At 44.1% G+C, this 18,222-nt stretch overlaps 1 protein-coding gene across 1 annotated transcript in view; it reads right to left on the bottom strand.

Annotated features, from left to right (window-relative positions):
- The window catches only part of HHLA1 (HHLA1 neighbor of OC90), a 34,682-nt gene that overhangs the window by 2,506 nt on the left and 13,954 nt on the right, over positions 1 to 18,222 (bottom strand). Inside the window, exons 8-14 of the mRNA XM_025993502.2 lie at positions 17,705 to 17,788; positions 15,793 to 15,849; positions 15,596 to 15,688; positions 12,943 to 13,182; positions 8,247 to 8,315; positions 7,829 to 7,903; positions 2,231 to 2,387 (exon numbers count right to left, since the gene is read on the bottom strand). Of these exons, the coding sequence (XP_025849287.2) occupies positions 2,231 to 2,387; positions 7,829 to 7,903; positions 8,247 to 8,315; positions 12,943 to 13,182; positions 15,596 to 15,688; positions 15,793 to 15,849; positions 17,705 to 17,788 (775 nt within the window). The remainder of the gene's footprint in view (positions 1 to 2,230; positions 2,388 to 7,828; positions 7,904 to 8,246; positions 8,316 to 12,942; positions 13,183 to 15,595; positions 15,689 to 15,792; positions 15,850 to 17,704; positions 17,789 to 18,222) is intronic.

Genomic DNA, 18,222 nt, shown 5'->3' with positions numbered 1-18,222 from the left:
CCGAGCGCGCTGCCGTTCCAACAGGGCTATACTCATTTTGCAGAAGAACAAACTGAGGCTCAGAGAGATTACATGACCAGCCCACATAGCGTGTACACAGCAGAGCCTAAATTTAAAACCGGGTCTGCTTGGTTTCAACCCCCATCACCCGCCCCCCAATCGTACAGCACAGTAAGCTACCTACTAGCTTTGAGGGTGCAGTTCTGCGGCCTAATCCCTAATCTCCCCTCGGCTAGCCTGAAGTGGGCCAACTTGACAAGATTGTCTTCTAGCAACCGCAAACAAAATGCTTAGAAAGCTTCCAAAACAGAGAGGATATCCTCCTACCCTGGGGAATGGGTTCAATCTGTTCTGAATGAAGGAGGAAATGCACAGCCGGGAGGAGCAGCTGGAGCCCGATGGGAAAAAGTCCAGACTTGCTTGCCAAGAGCTCGCCAGGTGCTTGAAGACAGCAAAGCTCCCCTGACAAGGGACCTGTGCCAGGGCCACTGGCCCATCACCTTGGCTGCAGCCACCCTGCCTGTCCCGGTGGACCTGCGATGCTGCAGGCTGCACCTCGCTTGTCCGTCTTTGCACTTGCTGCTCCTTTAGCCTGGAGTGGCCTCTCCCACTGCCTGTCCTGGAAGCTTCTATTCCTCCATCAAGCCCTATCAGTGGCCCTGGTACATACTTGGGATCTGCCACAGTGCTTGTCACACTGTTTTGTAATTTCTCTTTACGTGGCCAACTTCCCCAGTCAAGCATGATTTTTTTGATCACGGAGGCTGTCCTATTCAACAGACACAGAGTCCAGCCAGCCTCCCACTCTATTAGTCCTAGCCGGGACTCAATGTTTAGTATGAAATTATAGAACAATTCACTATTAGGTTAAAACACAGGGATAAGCTCAGATTCATAGACGCTTCATCTCCCTAAATTTTCACTTAAAGCTCTTTCTGGAAACTTCCTCCTTCCTCATGTATCCTTCCACCCAGCACTTGCAATACAGATTTTTTAAATGTGATTTTTTTCCCCCAAGGGGATATGAAGAATAGGTTCTGCCTCTGGGTATGGCTTGGTTCTGTCCCTCACCCTGTCGTATTTTAATTTGTATTTAGGAACATGAAATCCTCGGTTTCTGGGCCTGTTTCTGATTCACCTCTCAATTCCCGGGGCTCGGCATGGTGCGTCACGCGTAAATAGGAGAGACTCAACTCGTGTTGTTGATTTGAAGAGCTGTTGGAAGTAGGCTCTGATGGTGGGATCCTGTGAGAAAGCATGGTTGCAAAAGTGTTCTCTTCCTTAGGACGAAGGGACAGCATGCATGGTGGGGAAATGCCTCCTCAATGCTTGCTAACACCCTTGGGTCTGTGGACCTTGGCCAGGCCTCTCTCTGGGTGGAGGAAGAAGCATTGCTGATGGAAGGATCCAGGACAAGGATTTAATGGAAAGAAGCTTCAAACCCAGACTGGGGGCTCAGAGCTAGTGGATGATGGAGGTTTGAAAAGCCAAAGAATAGGGGCGCCTGCCTGGTTGACTCAGTTGGTAGAGCACACAACTTTTAATCTCGGGGTTATGAGTTCAAGCCCACATTGGGTGTAGAGATTGCTTAAAAATAAAATCTCAAAAAGCTGAAGGATCATGAGCGGACTTTGGAAGGAATGTTAAAGATCTTTGGGATTGGCCCCGGACCACTGGAGAAGACGTGTTCATCCATGTTTGTTTGGTTCTGGGTTTATAGCCAAGACTAAACCCCAGAAGAAAGGATAAAATGTCTGCACTCGAGGGTGAGAAAACCTTCATGCCTAGAACATCTAATATGAAGCACAGTCTGCCTTCTAAGTGTCTTTTTACGATCTTCTTATTAGGCCAGCAAATAACTGCTAGGGATTTAGAAGGAGCTGGGATTTCAATGGACATGTCCTCTGGTTGTTTTCTTCTGGCAAATCTCACCAGGTAGAGGCCAAGTCTACCAGGGTGACTCAGCCAGGCTCAGTTTACACCAACTCGGCTCACCTCTGCTCGACTAGATGCGTTTGCTGTGTCAGGCCTTGCACTGTGTTCCGGGGACCCAGAAATGAATGAGGTTCCATTCCTGGCTCTCAAGGAGGTGATGATCTAATAGGAGACTCACCAGAGAGTCTAATCTGTTGCCTGTCTGTTCCTGGCCGCCTGTGGCCTACAGAGCAGCCACACAACGTATACAGCCCCTCAATACTGGCTGTGGGAAGGGACAACTGGCTCAGGTTACCTCACGGCCTCCGTCCTCGGGTCTCTCTTCCTGCTCATGCAGAGGCATTGCTGGAAAAAGCGGCACAGCTCCATCAGGCAAGGGTTGAGCTTCTGGATGGCCAGGGTGAGGGGAGCAGCTGTGATGGCCCCTTCCTCGAGGAGCACCTGAGGACACCCTAGAAGAGGCAATCCCAGGCCACCGAAATCACCAAGGGTCGAGCAAGCACCTTCCCTCTGACAGGTACGATACTTGGTGAATAGAGTCTCGCCCCTGATCTCAGGTGGCTCTGGGACAGAGAGGTAGACAAGCGTTGTTTCGTCAGTGCCCAGGAAAGCTGCTGTGAGAAAACAAGAGGCAGGTGGAGAAAGGTGGGGTCCAGTTCCCAGAGGAAATCAGAGATGGTTTCACTGAGAGCAAATATTAAAAAAGAATCCAAAAACATTAAACAGAAGTGGATAAGGTGGAGGCATCTCCAGAGGAAGAGGTAGGGTATGTGAGGACCCAACCTCATGCAAGGGGATGGTTTACTGATAGGGAAATGGAACATAATTGGATGGTACAGAGGGTGTGGGGTATGGTGTGTGTGTGTGTGTGTGTGTGTGTGTGCAGGCATATGTGTGAGCGTGTGCACACATGGGTATGTGCATTTTGCATGGGTATGTGGGCATATGTATGTACATGTGTGAGACTGGGTAACGTGTATGGGTGTGTGTCGCCTGATGACCACGAGGAGGATTAAAGGAGACAATTTATGCAAAGCAAACTGCAAAGTTCCTGCTATGGAATAAACAATAAATAATAGCTATGATTACCGATCTATTAAAAATGTATTGAGCAGAGCACCTGGGTGGCTCATTCGGTCAAATGTCAGACTCTTGATTTCCACTCAAGTCATGATCTCAGGGTCCTGGGATCAAGCCCCACATCGGGCTCCCTGCTCAGCGTGGAGCCTTCTAGGGATTCTCTCTCTCTCTCTCCCTCTGCCCTTCCCCTTTTCCCCATGTGCATGTTCGCTCACTCTCTCTCTCTCAAGTAAATAATCTTTTTTAAGAAGAGGAAAAGAGGCTTCCTCTTACAGAGCTCACCCTTCAGTGATTTGAAGACTATATTAGGATATTGATAATAATCTTCCAAAAAAGAATTGCTAGTTACTATCAAGAAAGATGATCTAAAACCTGGAAGTAAGTTCTGGGGATTGTCTAGCAGACTCGTTGGGGGATTATCTGGTTACATAAGGGTATGTGCCTTTGATTGATCTATTGAGTAGGTGATTTTACAACTCTGAAGACATTAGCTGATAGTAGCATAAATGACTGTCGTCTGAGAGCAACACAAATAATTCTTGTCCATAAGCAATGTAAATGAATCATGCCTGGGCAAGGTGCAACTGTTTTGTTTTGTTTTGTTTGTCTAGTGAGAAAAAAATAACTTATTGCAATACGATATCAATTAGTAAATTCCCTTCCAAATTCCTGGGACTATAAAAATCCCTATTCCTCACACTCTCCATTGAGCCAATTTTAATCAATTCATTAATTAATGGTCGAATAATATCTCTGACATGTGTTTGTTTCATATTTTTATGAGTCATGTTTTATGATTTGAAAGTTATAATTTAGCAGCTTTAGATTTATTTTTATATTTGCTTTTTAAAAATTTAATTCCAGTGTAGTTAATGTACATACATATATAATATAACAAACTAATATTATTTTCAGGTGTATGATATAGTGATTCATCACTTTTATACATCACCCAGTGCTCATCAACATGTGTGCACACTCTTTATCCCTATCACCTGTTTCACCTGTGCCCCCAGCCCCCTCCCCTCTGGTGACCAGCAGTTTGTTCTCTATATTTAGGAGTACAGTATGCTTTTTGCTTTGTCTCTTTTCCCCGCTTTGTTTTGTTTCTTAAATTCCATATATGAATGAAATTATATGGTATTTGCCTTTCTCTTACTGACTTATTTCACTCAACCTTATACCCTCTAGCTCCATCCACTTTGTGGCAAATGGCAAGATTTCATTCTTTTCCATGGCTGAGTAATATTCCATTGTGTATATAGATAGACCACATCTTATTTATCCATTCATTTATCAGTTATATATGTATTAAAGTGGAGAGAAGGCTCATAATGTTAGGAAAAGATTTAGTAAAAAATGTAGACAAGAAATGTATTTTGAATTTTATCCTGAGTCCATTAGAACAATAAACCCTCCAGAGCATTTATCCATTTTTGTAAGTATGCTATGGCTTTTTTTCTTTAACATGTATTGCACACCTGCTATGTATCAGCTACTTTCCTAAGTTCTTTACATACATTGTTTCATTTAATTCTCATAAAACATCTATTTTATAGAAGAGGATACAGAGAGCCTGAATGATCCTGTAGTTTGATCAGTTATATAGCAGGTAGTGGCTCTGGCAGGACCTGAGTCTGGAGCTCATAACCAGCACACTTTACTACTCAGAGCATCCTTGACATTTCTGAAGCTTGATTTCCATGCCTCTCTCCCCTTCCCAACCTCTCCCATGCTTCTCCATCTCTGGAAATGGCTCTTTGCTGCTCAGCTGTCCAAACTTGGGTGTGATGTTTGGTTATGTCTTGGGGGATCACGCCACCATCGTCACATTTCTTGATACCTGAATATCACTCAAGTCTCCCTATTGAGTCAAGTCTTCCCCAGCCAACTCCTAGTTCCAGCCCCCATCATCTCTGGCTGTGGTTAGTACAACACTCTCATATCCTCCCCTCTTTAGTCTCCACTTTGCAGCCAGAGAAGCCTTTCTGCACCACAAATCTGACCATGTCACTCCCACTTGTCTCAGGAGAGGTCCACATTCCTTCTATGGCCCTGGGACAGCGCCCTGTCCCCTTGCCAGCCTCTGCTCCCTCACTCCTCATCACTTTCCTGTAGCATCAGAATTCCAGCCCCTGGAAAAACATCTGTCCTTTCCTGCCTCATGCCTTTGCATAAGCTGTGCCTCTACTTAGAATGCATTCGTAGAGGCTACCTTGTTCCGGTGCCTCTTTCTTTCTTTCTTTCTTTCTTTCTTTCTTTCTTTCTTTCTTTCTTTCTTTCTTCCTTCCTTCCTTCCTTCCTTCCTTCCTTCCTTCCTTCCTTCCTTCTTTCTTTCTTTCTTTCTTTCTTTCTTTCTTTCTTTCTTTCTTTCTTTCTTTCTTTCTTTCTTTCTTTCTTTCTTTCTTTCTTCTTTCTTTTTCTCTTTTCTTTTCTTTCTTCTCTTTCTTTCTTCTTTCTTTCTTTCTTTCTTCTTTCTTTCTTTTTCTCTTTTCTTTTCTTTCTTTTCTTTCTTTCTTCTTTCTTTCTTTCTTTCTTTTCCCTAAAGATTTTATTTATTTATTTATTTATTTATTTATTTATTTATTTATTTATGAGAGAGAGAGAGAGAAAGGAGGGGCAGAGGGAGAGGGAGAAAGGATCTCAAGCAGACTCCACACTGAGTGCAGAGCCCAATGCAGGGCTCGATCCCACAACTGCAAGATTATGACCTGAGCTGGAAGCAAGAGTCAGATACTGAACTGATTGAGCCACCCAGGTGCCCCCAGATGCCACTTTCTGGATGAATGAAACCTCTTGAGCAATCCCTCCAGATGGAGCTAATCTCTTCCTCTCTGGCTGCACATAGCATTTACTGCTTTTTCTCTTAAGAATTTAACCATGAAAGATTCCTAACTCTGGGAAATGAGCAAGGGGTAGTAGAAGGGGAGGTGGGCGGAGGATAGGGTGACTGGGTGATGAGCACTGGGGGGGGCACTAGATGGGATGAGCACTGGGTGTTATACTGTATGTTGGCAAATCGAACTCCAATAAAAATATACATATAAAAAACTTAATCAACTTCTTCCTCGAATTGCAATTATTTTATACAGATGGAGAATCTTAGGACAGATAACACAGAAGAGTGGAATGAGCACAGGCTTGGAATTAGACAAATGTAAGCTCAAAATTTAGTTACTTTTTAGCTGTAGCATTCACTGAAATTGCTTAATGAAGATAACATTACCTATCTTGCAGAATTATTGCAAAGAAAGGGTAAAAATAGGCTCAGTACAGTGCATGGGAAACAGCAGAAGCTCAATAAATATTCACGGAGTGGATGAAGGAGTCAATCTCAGAAGACTTTGTGGCATGATTTCTTTGTGAATGGGAAGAATCAGTTACTGGAAATTGTCAAAACCCCTTTATTTCATACTTACATTTCTTATTGTATGGATGGATGAACAGAATGACAGAGATGATAGATAGATAGATAGATAGATAGATAGATAGATAGATAGATAATAGAGAGAGCTATATAAGTAGATATAGATACAGATAGTTTATATAGTCAACTTGTTTCCCAAAACTCAGTCTGACAACTGCCCCCCATCTGCACCAACAGTGTGTTTCTTTAGAACCTCTGGGGGAAAATGGCTATAATTTCTTTTGGCAGTATAATCATGGCTTTGTGTCTGAAAGGCCCATTCACTGCAGGTTGGGAGTGGGGCTGGGGCAGATCTCCAGTGTATGAAAAAAGAGACTGTGTAGTCTCCAGGAATTTAATAATGCCCTGCTGACATAGGCCTGGATAGTCCAGGAACATTCTGGAAACTGGCATACAAAGGCACCCAGGAGTGGGAGGGGCCTGAGGGCTCCGCCAGCTTTGAAGGGCTCACTTTGTATCAATTTCTGTCTTCTGGAGCAGAAAGGAAGAGAACGAGGCATCCAAAAATGGAAAAAAAAAAAAAAAAAAACGCATCACGAAACCCAGAAACTGAAGCGCAGAGCCTCTGTGAGGAGTCTCAAAAACCCAGCATAAGCCCAAAACATGGTTTCCTCTAGAATTCCATAGAAATTAAGGGTCAGGGATGAGAGAGGCAGGGTGTCCTTTCAAACACAACAAAAGTAGGGGTGCCTGGATGGCTCAGTTGGTTAAGCACCTGCCTTTGGCTCAGGTCATGATCCTGAGGTCTTGGGATCAGGTCATGGTCTCAGGGTCCTGGGATCGAGCCCCAGGTCAGGCTCCCTGCTCAGCAGGGAATTTGCTTCTCCTTCTCCCTATGCCCCTCCCCTGCTTGTTCCCTCGCTCTCTTTTTCTCTCCAATAAATAAGTAAAATCTTTAAAAATAATAAGTAAAATGCAAAAAAAGTAAGCTGCATCCAGTGAGTGGGGGTTGAATTTGGGAGTCACCCGTTCCTCCTTCCGCCGCCTTTGCTGACATCAGGCTCATGAAAAGAACAGCCTCTGTTTGCAAAGCGCACAGCGCCTCACTCAATAGGTTTTCACTCGATAAAAGTTGATTGGATTAAGTTATGCGGAGCTCTGTAGTTCCAAATCACTTCCACACACATTATCTTACTCAATACAAAACCATGGGAAATAAAGACAGTTTTAGTGCCCATGATAATTGTTATTATTCTTGCTTCCCAGTCAAGGAAACTGAATTCCCGAAGCTGAGCGCTGGAGCCCGCCTCACCAGTAAATAGTAGAGCTAGGATTTAATCCCAGCACTCTGAATCTAAATTTATCTAGCAAACCTCTTTTTATTGCACTACACCACCTCTTTCCAAATACACAAGGGCGACAGAGCGGCAGGCTGCCGGGACGTACTTGAGACGTGGTGGGGTCCTGGGACCAGGGCTGGCTCTTCTCCAGTGGTAGATGGCCATGCTGCAGGGAGGTCCCCTGCAAGGGGCAAGAGTGGCCACACAACAGTCAGCACGATCTGGCTTTGGGTGATGCACACAACTAAGGAATAATAGCACCTTAAGGATAAAGCATTCTCGAAATCTAGAGGGAATTGTAGCCAAGAAAGAGGGAGTGCTTTATGCAAATCGCAGGGCAACTTAGCAACATGGCAAGGCTTGTAAACGAGTTCTCTGCCTCTTTTGCTGCTAGAACTGATGAAGTATGATGCCAGGCTTGGTCAGCCTACTGGCTCCCTTGTTCCCACTACCCCCCACCGCCGCGGAGCCCTACCCCAAAGCCATGTGGTACTGGGATTCCCTTCCCAGCCGCATGTTCTTACCTATCTGTGGATATTTTGGAGCTGGTGCCTTGGTCGGATTTGGGGTCTGTGTACCAGGGGTGGAGGATCCTGGGAGGAAGAGAAGGAGGGGGAGAGCCCATGTTTTTTCTTGGGGTGCATGATGGGGAGAAGAAGCCCTATGCCACCAGTTCTGCCCTAGTCAACCAAAGGTGATGCCTTCATGCCCATCCTTGTAAATTGTCTGTCTTCTTCATGGTAGAGCATGGGCTCACCTCAGCAATTCTTTTCATCATGTTCGTAAAGTCTTGGCTTAAGGACCGCTTCAGGATACGAACCTTGCTGTCAAGAACCTGGTCTCTGGCAAAAGTGGCAAAGCGCCTTCTTGGAGGGGGTGAGGGTGAGGGAGATGGGACGGGCCATTTCACTTGTGTGGTGAAATGGAAGCAAAGGGGGTGAGGCTGACCTGCACGAGAGCAGAGAGGATGGAGGTTGGGGGCAGAGGACATGTTCTCTGAGACGCAAACATAGTGGTTAGTGAGGAGAACAGGCCTTCCAGGCAGAGCAAAGAGCTTAAGCAAAGTCCCAGAGAAGTGAGTGGCAGTTCGTTTGCTATGACTGGATGGCTGGACTCTCGGGGATGATGTGGAGGGGTGAGGTGGGGGGGAAGCCAGCTGCTGGTTCCTTATGCTCCCCTGCTAGGCCATGGGTGTGGCAACATTGCATTAGATGCTGCTTCTGCTCCACGTGGGCCGCTGCATTGGTACCCAAGCTGGGCAGCATCACACATGTGCAGACCACTATGGTCAGGGGGCCCACCTACATGGGGCAGTCTTGCCATTTTCTTAGAGGGGGTCAGCACAGGACTGTAAGCCCCCTGAACCCAGAAGGTGTCAGTTGAAGCTTGCTGGCTGGGTGCAACAGAGCAGCTTTAATCACAACCCAAACACAGAGTTTAACTAAATGACTGTAGAAATTATAGAGGATTAGAGCTGAAAGGGACTTCGGGCAAAAGCAGACCCAGGCTCTCCTCTGGTGATGTCCTGCTGGCCACTGCCCTTTGCGAAGGGGGTCCCTAGGAGCCGGCCACCACGCTGCACTGGGGGTGCCGTGGGACAGGTTGGTAGGAGTTGCCAGGGACTGAGTGGTTCCCAGGTGCCACATGCTGAGCTGAACGCCTTAGTGAAGCCACCTGATTCAATCCTCACAGCTGCTCCAAAAGTTAGCTATCCCCGCCCCAATTTTGAAGATGAAAAAACCAGGACTCAGAGAGATCAAGAGAAGGGTCTCAGGACAGACAGCAAAGGTGGAGTCAGGATTTCAACCCTGCTGTGTCTGGAATAAAGACCAGACAGTGTAGCCTCGGGTTAGCCAAACCCAAATGTATTAGCTTTTATTGTTCCTATGCTATCCTGTGAGGTGTTTCTCCCATCGATTGCAGTTATCAAAATTGCATCCCCAGATCTGTTGGTGCAATTGAGATTTTGAGTCTCAAGGCAAGACTTCGCATGTATACCTTCCATTTCTTAAAGAAATGCAGGTGGTCCTGCCAACTTTTCCTGAATGCCTGTTACGTTCCAGGTTCTTGAGGGGGGAGCATGGCTCACAGGCAGGAAGGTCAAATTAATGGACACGAAGCACAGACATGACGAGTCTTCTGATCTCCAGCTGTGGTGAGCTTGGAAGAAGGGGCACTGGCAGCAGGTGCCAGAGGAAGTGATTTAAAAATAAATACAGTAAAACTTTTTTGTTTGATTATAGGAAGATAAAAATATGGAAAATTCATGACAGTGGAGTGAAGGAAAATAAAAATCATATCTACTTCCCAGATATAGTCAAGGTTAATACGTTGTGAATTTCTTTTCAGTCTTATTTTGGTTCACTTTCTATTTTCTGTGTGTTATTTATTACACACTTACGTAAACACATAGATATATGAAACTGAGATCACATTTGACAACTTTTTTCTTGTTTTTTTGTAATTCAGGCTTTCCTGATAGCACATGATTGCATATGAATGCACATATCATTTTGTGTATGTAGTTAACTAGTACGCCACATTATATTGCATATACATCGTGCATATGTAATTAATGAAATAACATTAATACCTACTGATCCTATGCCAAAAAGGCAGTTGAATTGGCTGGAGGGAACAGTATTGGCTCCTAATGGTCACTTGCTTTATGAGCAGTGAAAAAGAAATTTTTCTGGAAATTGGAAATTTCTAAGTTCAACACATAAAACAGAGAGAGCATGGGAGACCCTGCAAAGAGGGAGTTTCCATTCATTCATTCATTCATTCAAGGTGAAAGAAGAGGGTTGGAGTAAAGAAAAGGAAGAGAGAGTTTGCTTTATGATTGTTAATTATGGTGCTAACTTAGGTTTCATTACTTTCCTGTGCATTGTATTTCAAAAATTTAGAAAATGTTTTAAAAACAGACAGTGCTAAATTTAGCTTAAAAATGGGGGAAATGAGAGTGAGCACCTCCTCTTACCTGAGGTTGGGCTGGCCTGGGAGGAGCTGCCCGGTGTGGCTGCTGTCCTAGAGGGAGGCCCAGAAAGGCTCCTTGTGGCCGTGGCCTCAGCAGGCGATGTCAGCGTGGAGGACAGCATTTCCCAGGGAGGCCCTCCAGGTGCCCAGAGCGTAGGCAGTGTGGGAGTCCGTGCCTGACTGTCCGTTGTCACCCATGGGGTCCTGGCCAACCTCCTGGTAGCTGATCATGAGACAGTAACAGGCCACTTACATTCTTGACCGATTTGATTCAGACATAAAATAACCAAAACACTGAAATGTTACCAAAGGGGAAATGCAATGTGCATGCATAAAACAAGTAACTCAGGGATTTAAGCTCTACCTTGAACTGGAATGAATAGAACAAAGTAAACTTTATTTTACTAACTACCAATTAAGAAAGGAATCTCTAAATTCCTTGGACATCCGAACAGCGGGCTCTCTCAAAGTTCATTGTGTGACCCAGTGGAAAGGTTATGGGGTTCGAGGTGAGGAGACCCTGAGAGAAAACTGTTTTTGCCTCCCTCATGTTATGACCTTGAGGGCAAGTGACTTCACTTTTTTTTAGCTTTGTCATTAAAATGGGGATGATGATAAAGCCAATAACGATAATACGGTATCACAGGATTGTTATGAAGCCCAATCATCCCTCGCTGGTCTTTTCAGTAATTCTATCTAGGTTTTCTCTTATTCATTGCCATGGTAGGCATGAAAAATATTTTTTTCAAGTTTTTAAAACTCACAGAGAAAAATTTAAATATAAAAGTTAAGTTGGTGGGATGCCTGGGTGGCTCAGCAGTTGGGCAGCTGCCTTTGGCTTGGGTTGTGATCTTGGGATCTGAGATAGAATCCTGAATCAGGCTCCTGTGGGGGGCCTACTTCTCCCTCTGCCTGTATCTCTGCTCCTCTCTCTCTCTCTGTCTCTCATAAATAAATAAATAAATAAATAAATAAATAAATCTTTAAAAAAATAGTTAAGTTGCAAACAACTTCCATCTTTAAAATATTCAGATTTCTCATCCAGGACATGGTATATCACTTTATTTATTTAAATATGCCTTTATTACTCTCACTAAAGTTTTATAGTTTTTCCTATATAGAACCCAGCACTTTTCCTGCTAGGCTTACAGCTAAGTATTTTATGGTTTTTCTTGCCGCTAACAATCACATCTTTTTTTTTTCTTCTTCATATTGTTCTGGGAAACTTTCTAATTATGTGGAATTGTCATGATACCAGCTCGCATACTAATGACTTTCTGGTTAGTGAAGTTGATTCATTTTCCTCATTCTTGCTTTCCTTCCTGCCTGACTCCCATCAGTTTTCACCTCCTCCAGGAAGTCCCCTCGCTGGGCTCTCCAGGATAATAGTTCTTTGTAGGATAGATCCTAACTATCAGTTTACTTGCCCCATGTCTCCTCCCTGGACTGTTAGCTCAGGAATGAAAGGGAACATTGATAGAGCTGTGCTTTTAGCAGCTAACCTGGAGTCTGGTATTAAAAACATATTTTGATGAGTGAATGAATGAACGAATGAATTCTATAACTCTCGTCCCTTGTCGGAACTCATCAAGACAGTACTGGCTTTTAATGAAAGTGTTATCTCTGTTGTATCTTATTTCCAAATAGCATGAACATATCCTTTCATCTTCTGTGACAACAGTACTGATGGTGTCTACAAAGATGGTGGCACATGATGTATGGCAGCTTTCCATGCTGGCATCAAGTCATCAACATATTTTTGGCATCATTATCCAGCCAGCTACAAATTAACCTAACCCTGCCATGAAATGTTGACCTCATTCCACCACATACTGTTCATTTCAGGAGAGATATTGCTAAGTGCTTTGCTGAAATAAGAATACATCATGGTACAACATACTTCACTTAGGTAAGATACTCCTATTGGGAGATGCTGGACAAAAGATATCAGGGAGCTCTCTGTACTATTTTTTGCAATGTCTTGTGAGTCTTCATCTATTTCAAAATTTTAAAAATCATACAAATAAATGTCAGCAGGACATTATGCCAATGATACTTGGTGCCTTTGCTTGTCTGCATCAAATTCATATTGGCTCACACCAATCTCTTATTTCAAGGATGCTGAAGAAGAACAGGGTCATTGGAGAAGGGATAATGGAAAGGTTTCACTTATTTATGTGAGCTTAGTGGGGGAACAGGTGGGAGAAACAGGACAGGAGGGGAAAGGGAGAGAAAGCTTCTTACCCAAGGATGGGAGGGTGGGTAAAGCACTGCCCTGCATGGCCATGGCCCTGGTGGGAAGCTGGGCAAGCCTGTCTGTGTTCCTGGTCTGCTCTCCCTCTGCAGGAGGAGTTGTCTCTGTCCATGGAGAGGTTCTTAGAGCAGATGCCCTGGTGCTCTGGACTCCACGCAGGGGGCTTGTCCTTGGTAGCATTTGCTGGCTTGTGGGCTTGAGCTTTGAAGTCATGGCTGTGCTCCTGGTAGCTGTACATTCAGGGAGATGGTCAATGGCAGATTTAATATGCTTGACACTTTGAGCAAAAAATTGTCAAGCCACTGAAAGATTGTTGGATGCAAATGTACCAAACACAGAGATCCAAACCTTACTTGGAACAGTACCACATGTCACAAAAGAGGAGGATTTCTTTTTGAATGGCAAAATAAGCTAAAATATCAATTTCCAAAAACACTATGTGGAGAAGCACTGTGAACAGAATGCAAAGCTGTCAGACTGCAAAGTATCCGACATCCGACAGGTTTCCTGACAGAACCTGAATCCATCAGAGTCCTCACCCACCTCACAGCCCTCAGCAGCTTGATGGCTCCAGAACTTTTTCCTAGAAGGGGGACAGGCTTGATCCATGTGTCCTATGGGTGCAACTAGAGACCGGAGGTGGAATTTGGGGGCATCAGAAGCTGCCAGGAAGAAGCTGCCTGAAAGATGGGTCCCCACTGAAATAGCAGGAAGGCTCAATTCGGAGGGCGATCTACACAGTGCCCTTGGATGCTCCATGAAGACAGGGAAGAAAAGGCTCAGGTGTTCATTTTTACCTTCTAGCTCCTTTTGGGCAGCCTTTAGTGGTGGAAGCTGCATGTCAGGATGACAGGCTCCTATGAGCATTGGATCCCTTCTTCTGGGTTGGATTTCAGCCCTCACTTGCCCCTTTGGCAGGTCACTGTACAGGGCACATCCTGTACAAGGGTAAGACATGGTCCTGCATCCTCATCTCTTCTCTCCTGTTTTACTTCTGGGATCAGTAGAACCCACACGCACCAGAGGCCTGGTGCTTGTTTCCAGATCAATTGGACATAGGGCTAAGTGCCTTCCAATCAAACCATCACTCAGCCAGGTGACTGACTATCAAGCACATCAACCTTGCAAATACGTGTCAACTTGTAAACATGTTCTCTCTTCCCAAGCATTTGTACTTCATAAAGGAAGACAAAGGGTAGATATAATTAAGATGGTGTGGGAAGGTCTTGGGAGGACTCTCTAAAGAAGTGAAATTGACCCAGTCCTTGGATCTGCCCTCAGAATCAAGTAGGCAAAGGGAATCCAACAAATTCTCACTTCATCGCCTCATCAAGCAGCCTCATTCCATACAAGTTGAGGTTCCTTTCTCAGCATAACTAAGATAAATAAACAGAAATGTTATAAAAGCAAATCAAGGCTGTCCCCTGAAGTGGAATTGGAGATTTATTGTAAATTTCATTTCACTCCAAGAAACGCTGTTCAAGAGCCTCCTATGGACATGATACCATGCAAGGCACCAGGTGGAAGGCAGATTGTGAGACTGAAGGAGACTTGGTGTCTGCCTTGAAGGATCATTCAGTGAGTAGACACACACAGAAAGTCACCAGTGTTCCAACCTGGAGTAACACAGAGTCCAAATGATGGATGAGTGTCATATTAAGGAGTCATAGAAGATAGAAGGCAAATATTGATTGGGGGATTTTTAGGAAAAAGGTGGCAGCAGCTGAGCTGGTGATTGACAGACATAGTGGGGCTCTGAAATATGGAAAAGTAGGAAGATGCTCCAGGCTGAGCAGAGCGACACGGGCATGCAGAGAGATGCCATCTGCAAGAAAGGCAGGAGTTTCAATGTCATTTTAGCAGAAGGTTCAAGGAAAAAGAGAGCAGATGAGGCTGGGCATGATGACAGAGCAATGTATGCTCCAGACTAAGGGCTTTGGACCCTCTGCTACCAACTCTGTTCTGAGCAGTGATGAGACAAAACCCAAATGTATTTTAAGACTATCGCTCTATTGGCAACAGAGGGATATTTTAAAGAAATATGAAAGGAAGACTGGTTCAGAGGCTATCCTATTTCAAAGGCAGATGAGAAGGACTGGAACCACAGCAGCAGCAGATAATCTTGGAGGACCAGCCAGATTCCAGAAACTTTATTCAGCTACAAATGATCATTAAGTGTAGGGGCGAAAGTGGGTTCAAAGGTAGTTCCAAAAATGCCACTTGTGCCACAGAAGAGGCAAGCAGATGGGCAGGAGTGTGCGCAGAGGGGTAGAGGATGGTTGGGAGGGGCTGGGTATTATAGGGTGACAATGTATACAACAGTGTCACTAATTCAATTATACAAAATCCAAGTAGTTAATCTGAGAAAAATGTGCCAGGTGATAAGGAACAGAGAGGTCTATGGAAAAGAGGAGGATGGTGTCCCTCCTAATGGGAGGAATGGAGACAGTGACTACTCAACTCCAGTGGAGTCATCATTTCTTCTTTTGTAAGAGAATCCAGAGATGAATTTTCTTTAGAGGTGAAACCCATTGATTTTAGCACAGTGTAGCTAAACAAAACACCCGAGGGCAGCATTCAGTTTTCATTTTGCTACCTGGGAACCCTGGCCTGGAGCCTCTAGTAGGAGCGTTGGGGGTTTACACTCACCCAGAACACCAGCCATGCTGCTGGTGAACGTGTAGTTGATAACAGGAGACTTCTCTGCCATCTCCCAGAAGTCAGAAAGATTCCTTCCTACAAAAACCACACCAACAGGATCAAATCCTGGGTTCACCTGCTGGAAGGTTCTGTTTAAGTCTCAACTCAGAGAACTTGTCAAAGAATGGCGGGTAGTTCACCTGACTTTCCTGTCATCACACAGATGAAGATGCAGTCGGATTCATTCGTTTGGCTCACTGTAAGACAAACCAGTACACCAGACTTAGCAGTGGGTCTAAAGCTGTAGGTCTTTGGTTGAAATGAACATTAAACTGGAATCCTTAGTTTAAGATGTTATAGGAAAAAATAAGGCAAACTCCTTTTTAAGGCAACTCTGATTTTCTGGGGATTTTTTTTTTTGGGAGGGAAGGTGCAGGATAATATAATGGCTAAGGCTACAGCCTCTAGGGTCAGCTGCCAGTGTTAAAATATCAGCTCTGCTGTTTACTAGCAGAATATGTGGCCATCAGTGAATTACTTGACCTCTCTAGGTCTCAGTTTACCCATTTTAAAATGGTGAACATTTGAATTCCACAGTCCCTCATTTGAGATCACTGTAAAATGGAAGGTTTTATATGAGTTTGGTACCAGGACTTATTTGGTCGCAAATCTGACTTGACAGATATGAGGCTAGTTACAGTCTTCAATTTGTCTCATTTAGTGTAAAGGTCCATTTTGCCAAATGAATGTGAATGTGTTTAATTATGGCAGGATGCTGCTGGCAATGTTTTATCATGTGTGGTATAGATGTCCTACTAGACCTTCAAAAGTCTGGAAACTAATGAATTCCTAAACATCCTTGTCCCTTAAGATGCTACCCAAAAGAGGCACCTGGTTAAGCAGTAGGTTAAGCATCCGACTCTTGGTTTTGGCTCAAGTCATAATCTCAGGGTCATGAGATGGAGCTGTGGTGAGTGTGGAGACTACTGGAGATTCTCTCTCTCACTCTCCCTCCCTCTCCCTCTGTCCCTGTCCTCCTTCTTTGTGCCATGCACTCTCTCTCTCTCTCTAAAGAAAGTTTTTTTTTGTTAAAAAAAAAGATGCTGCCAAAACAATGTGGACGTTTGCTCACACATCCTTCGAAGGATGGCTGTGATGACCCAGTAAGATAATGTGCATGGTACCTGGCAGATAGAAGAACTCAGTAAATAGACAAAATAATAATAATTATCACTATGACTGCAGTCCTGTTATTATATATATTAGCATAATGAGCAAGAGCATGGAATTTAGAGCCAGATCACCAGGGTTGGAGTTGAATTTCTTCATAATGACCTTAGGCAAATTACTTGACCTCTCTGTGCCATGGTTTCCTTACCTATAACATGTGGATACATATGTAATTATTCCACAAGGTTATACTGAGCATCCAGTGAGGCAATACATGGAAAGGCCTTGGAAGAGTCCCTGGCAGTTGATGTATCTATTACTATTTCTCCTTCTCCCTTCTCCCTATTTCTAACACAATAGTTGCTCCATGGTGCAGCACCCCAGCCTTCTGATGAGGCCATGGGTGGGCAATTGACTAGATTTGTGCTTTCCAAAGTGTGTCCCTGGGGGAATGTGACTTGCTTGGGGTTATGTGAAGCCACTGTGTAGTGAGGCAGATTTTCCTCAACTGTATGTCAGACATGGTCTTGGGCTGCAAATACATCTCATACTAAACTCTGAACTGACCTTCAGCAAAATAGGCAACCTCTCCAAGTCTCAGTTTTTCATCTTTAAATTGCGATTAAAGCTATCTAGTAGAAGCTGTTTTCTTGAGTCTGCCTAGATTCCCCTAACTCCGAGCCTTGGATTCTTCCTCCAACATTTTAGATACCAGGAATAACTCTGGCTGGAAGATGGAGCCTTCAAATACTAGTGGTTGAAACTGGACCACACTGATTGTTTAAATAAAACTTACATAGAGTTCCTGGCAGCCCAGCATGTGGCAGGGCTTGGGGTGGGGATTCCACTAGCTTTGGTTATATATCCAAAGTTTGGATAAATTTGGATAAGTTGGATATATTTGCCAAATCAATTTTCCAAGCATTTTCAAGATGAACACACCTGAGAGGATGGAAGTTGACTTAAAAATCTCTGTGAGGTAGCTGGTTGAATTTCCAATGATGTCCACCAGTAGGGCTGTGAAATCTGCAAGAAGGATTGAGGAGATATAAATTTCTGATCCAGAAAGTTGAGGGGAAAGGTACAGTATATTTGGACTTTTGGGAGTAGATTTTACAAGTTCAATTTTGTTCAGTGTGTTGAGGAATGTTAATCATCATATAGAGAAATATTACTAGTTACAAATACGCCTTATTTCTAGGCAAGGAGAACACTTCTGGATACACAGTCATAACTCCCTTCCTCCTCCCATTGCCCTCTCCTCCCAAATCCCTCCATGCCAACACCAAATGAGTGAGAAAAGCCACATTACTGAATAATGATTTTTCCCATTTGTTGTCCCCTGTTATTTCATCCAATTGTTTTAGAATACCAAGTCCATCTGACAGGAAGCAGCTCACAATAATGCAACATAATTTTACAATAATTTTGTGGGGTTTTTTGTATATTCTTTTATTGGA

This window comes from Vulpes vulpes, chromosome 13, assembly GCF_048418805.1.
Source record: "Vulpes vulpes isolate BD-2025 chromosome 13, VulVul3, whole genome shotgun sequence".
NCBI classification, from domain to species: Eukaryota; Metazoa; Chordata; class Mammalia; order Carnivora; family Canidae; genus Vulpes; species Vulpes vulpes.
This window is presented reverse-complemented; position numbering and strand designations above follow the sequence as displayed.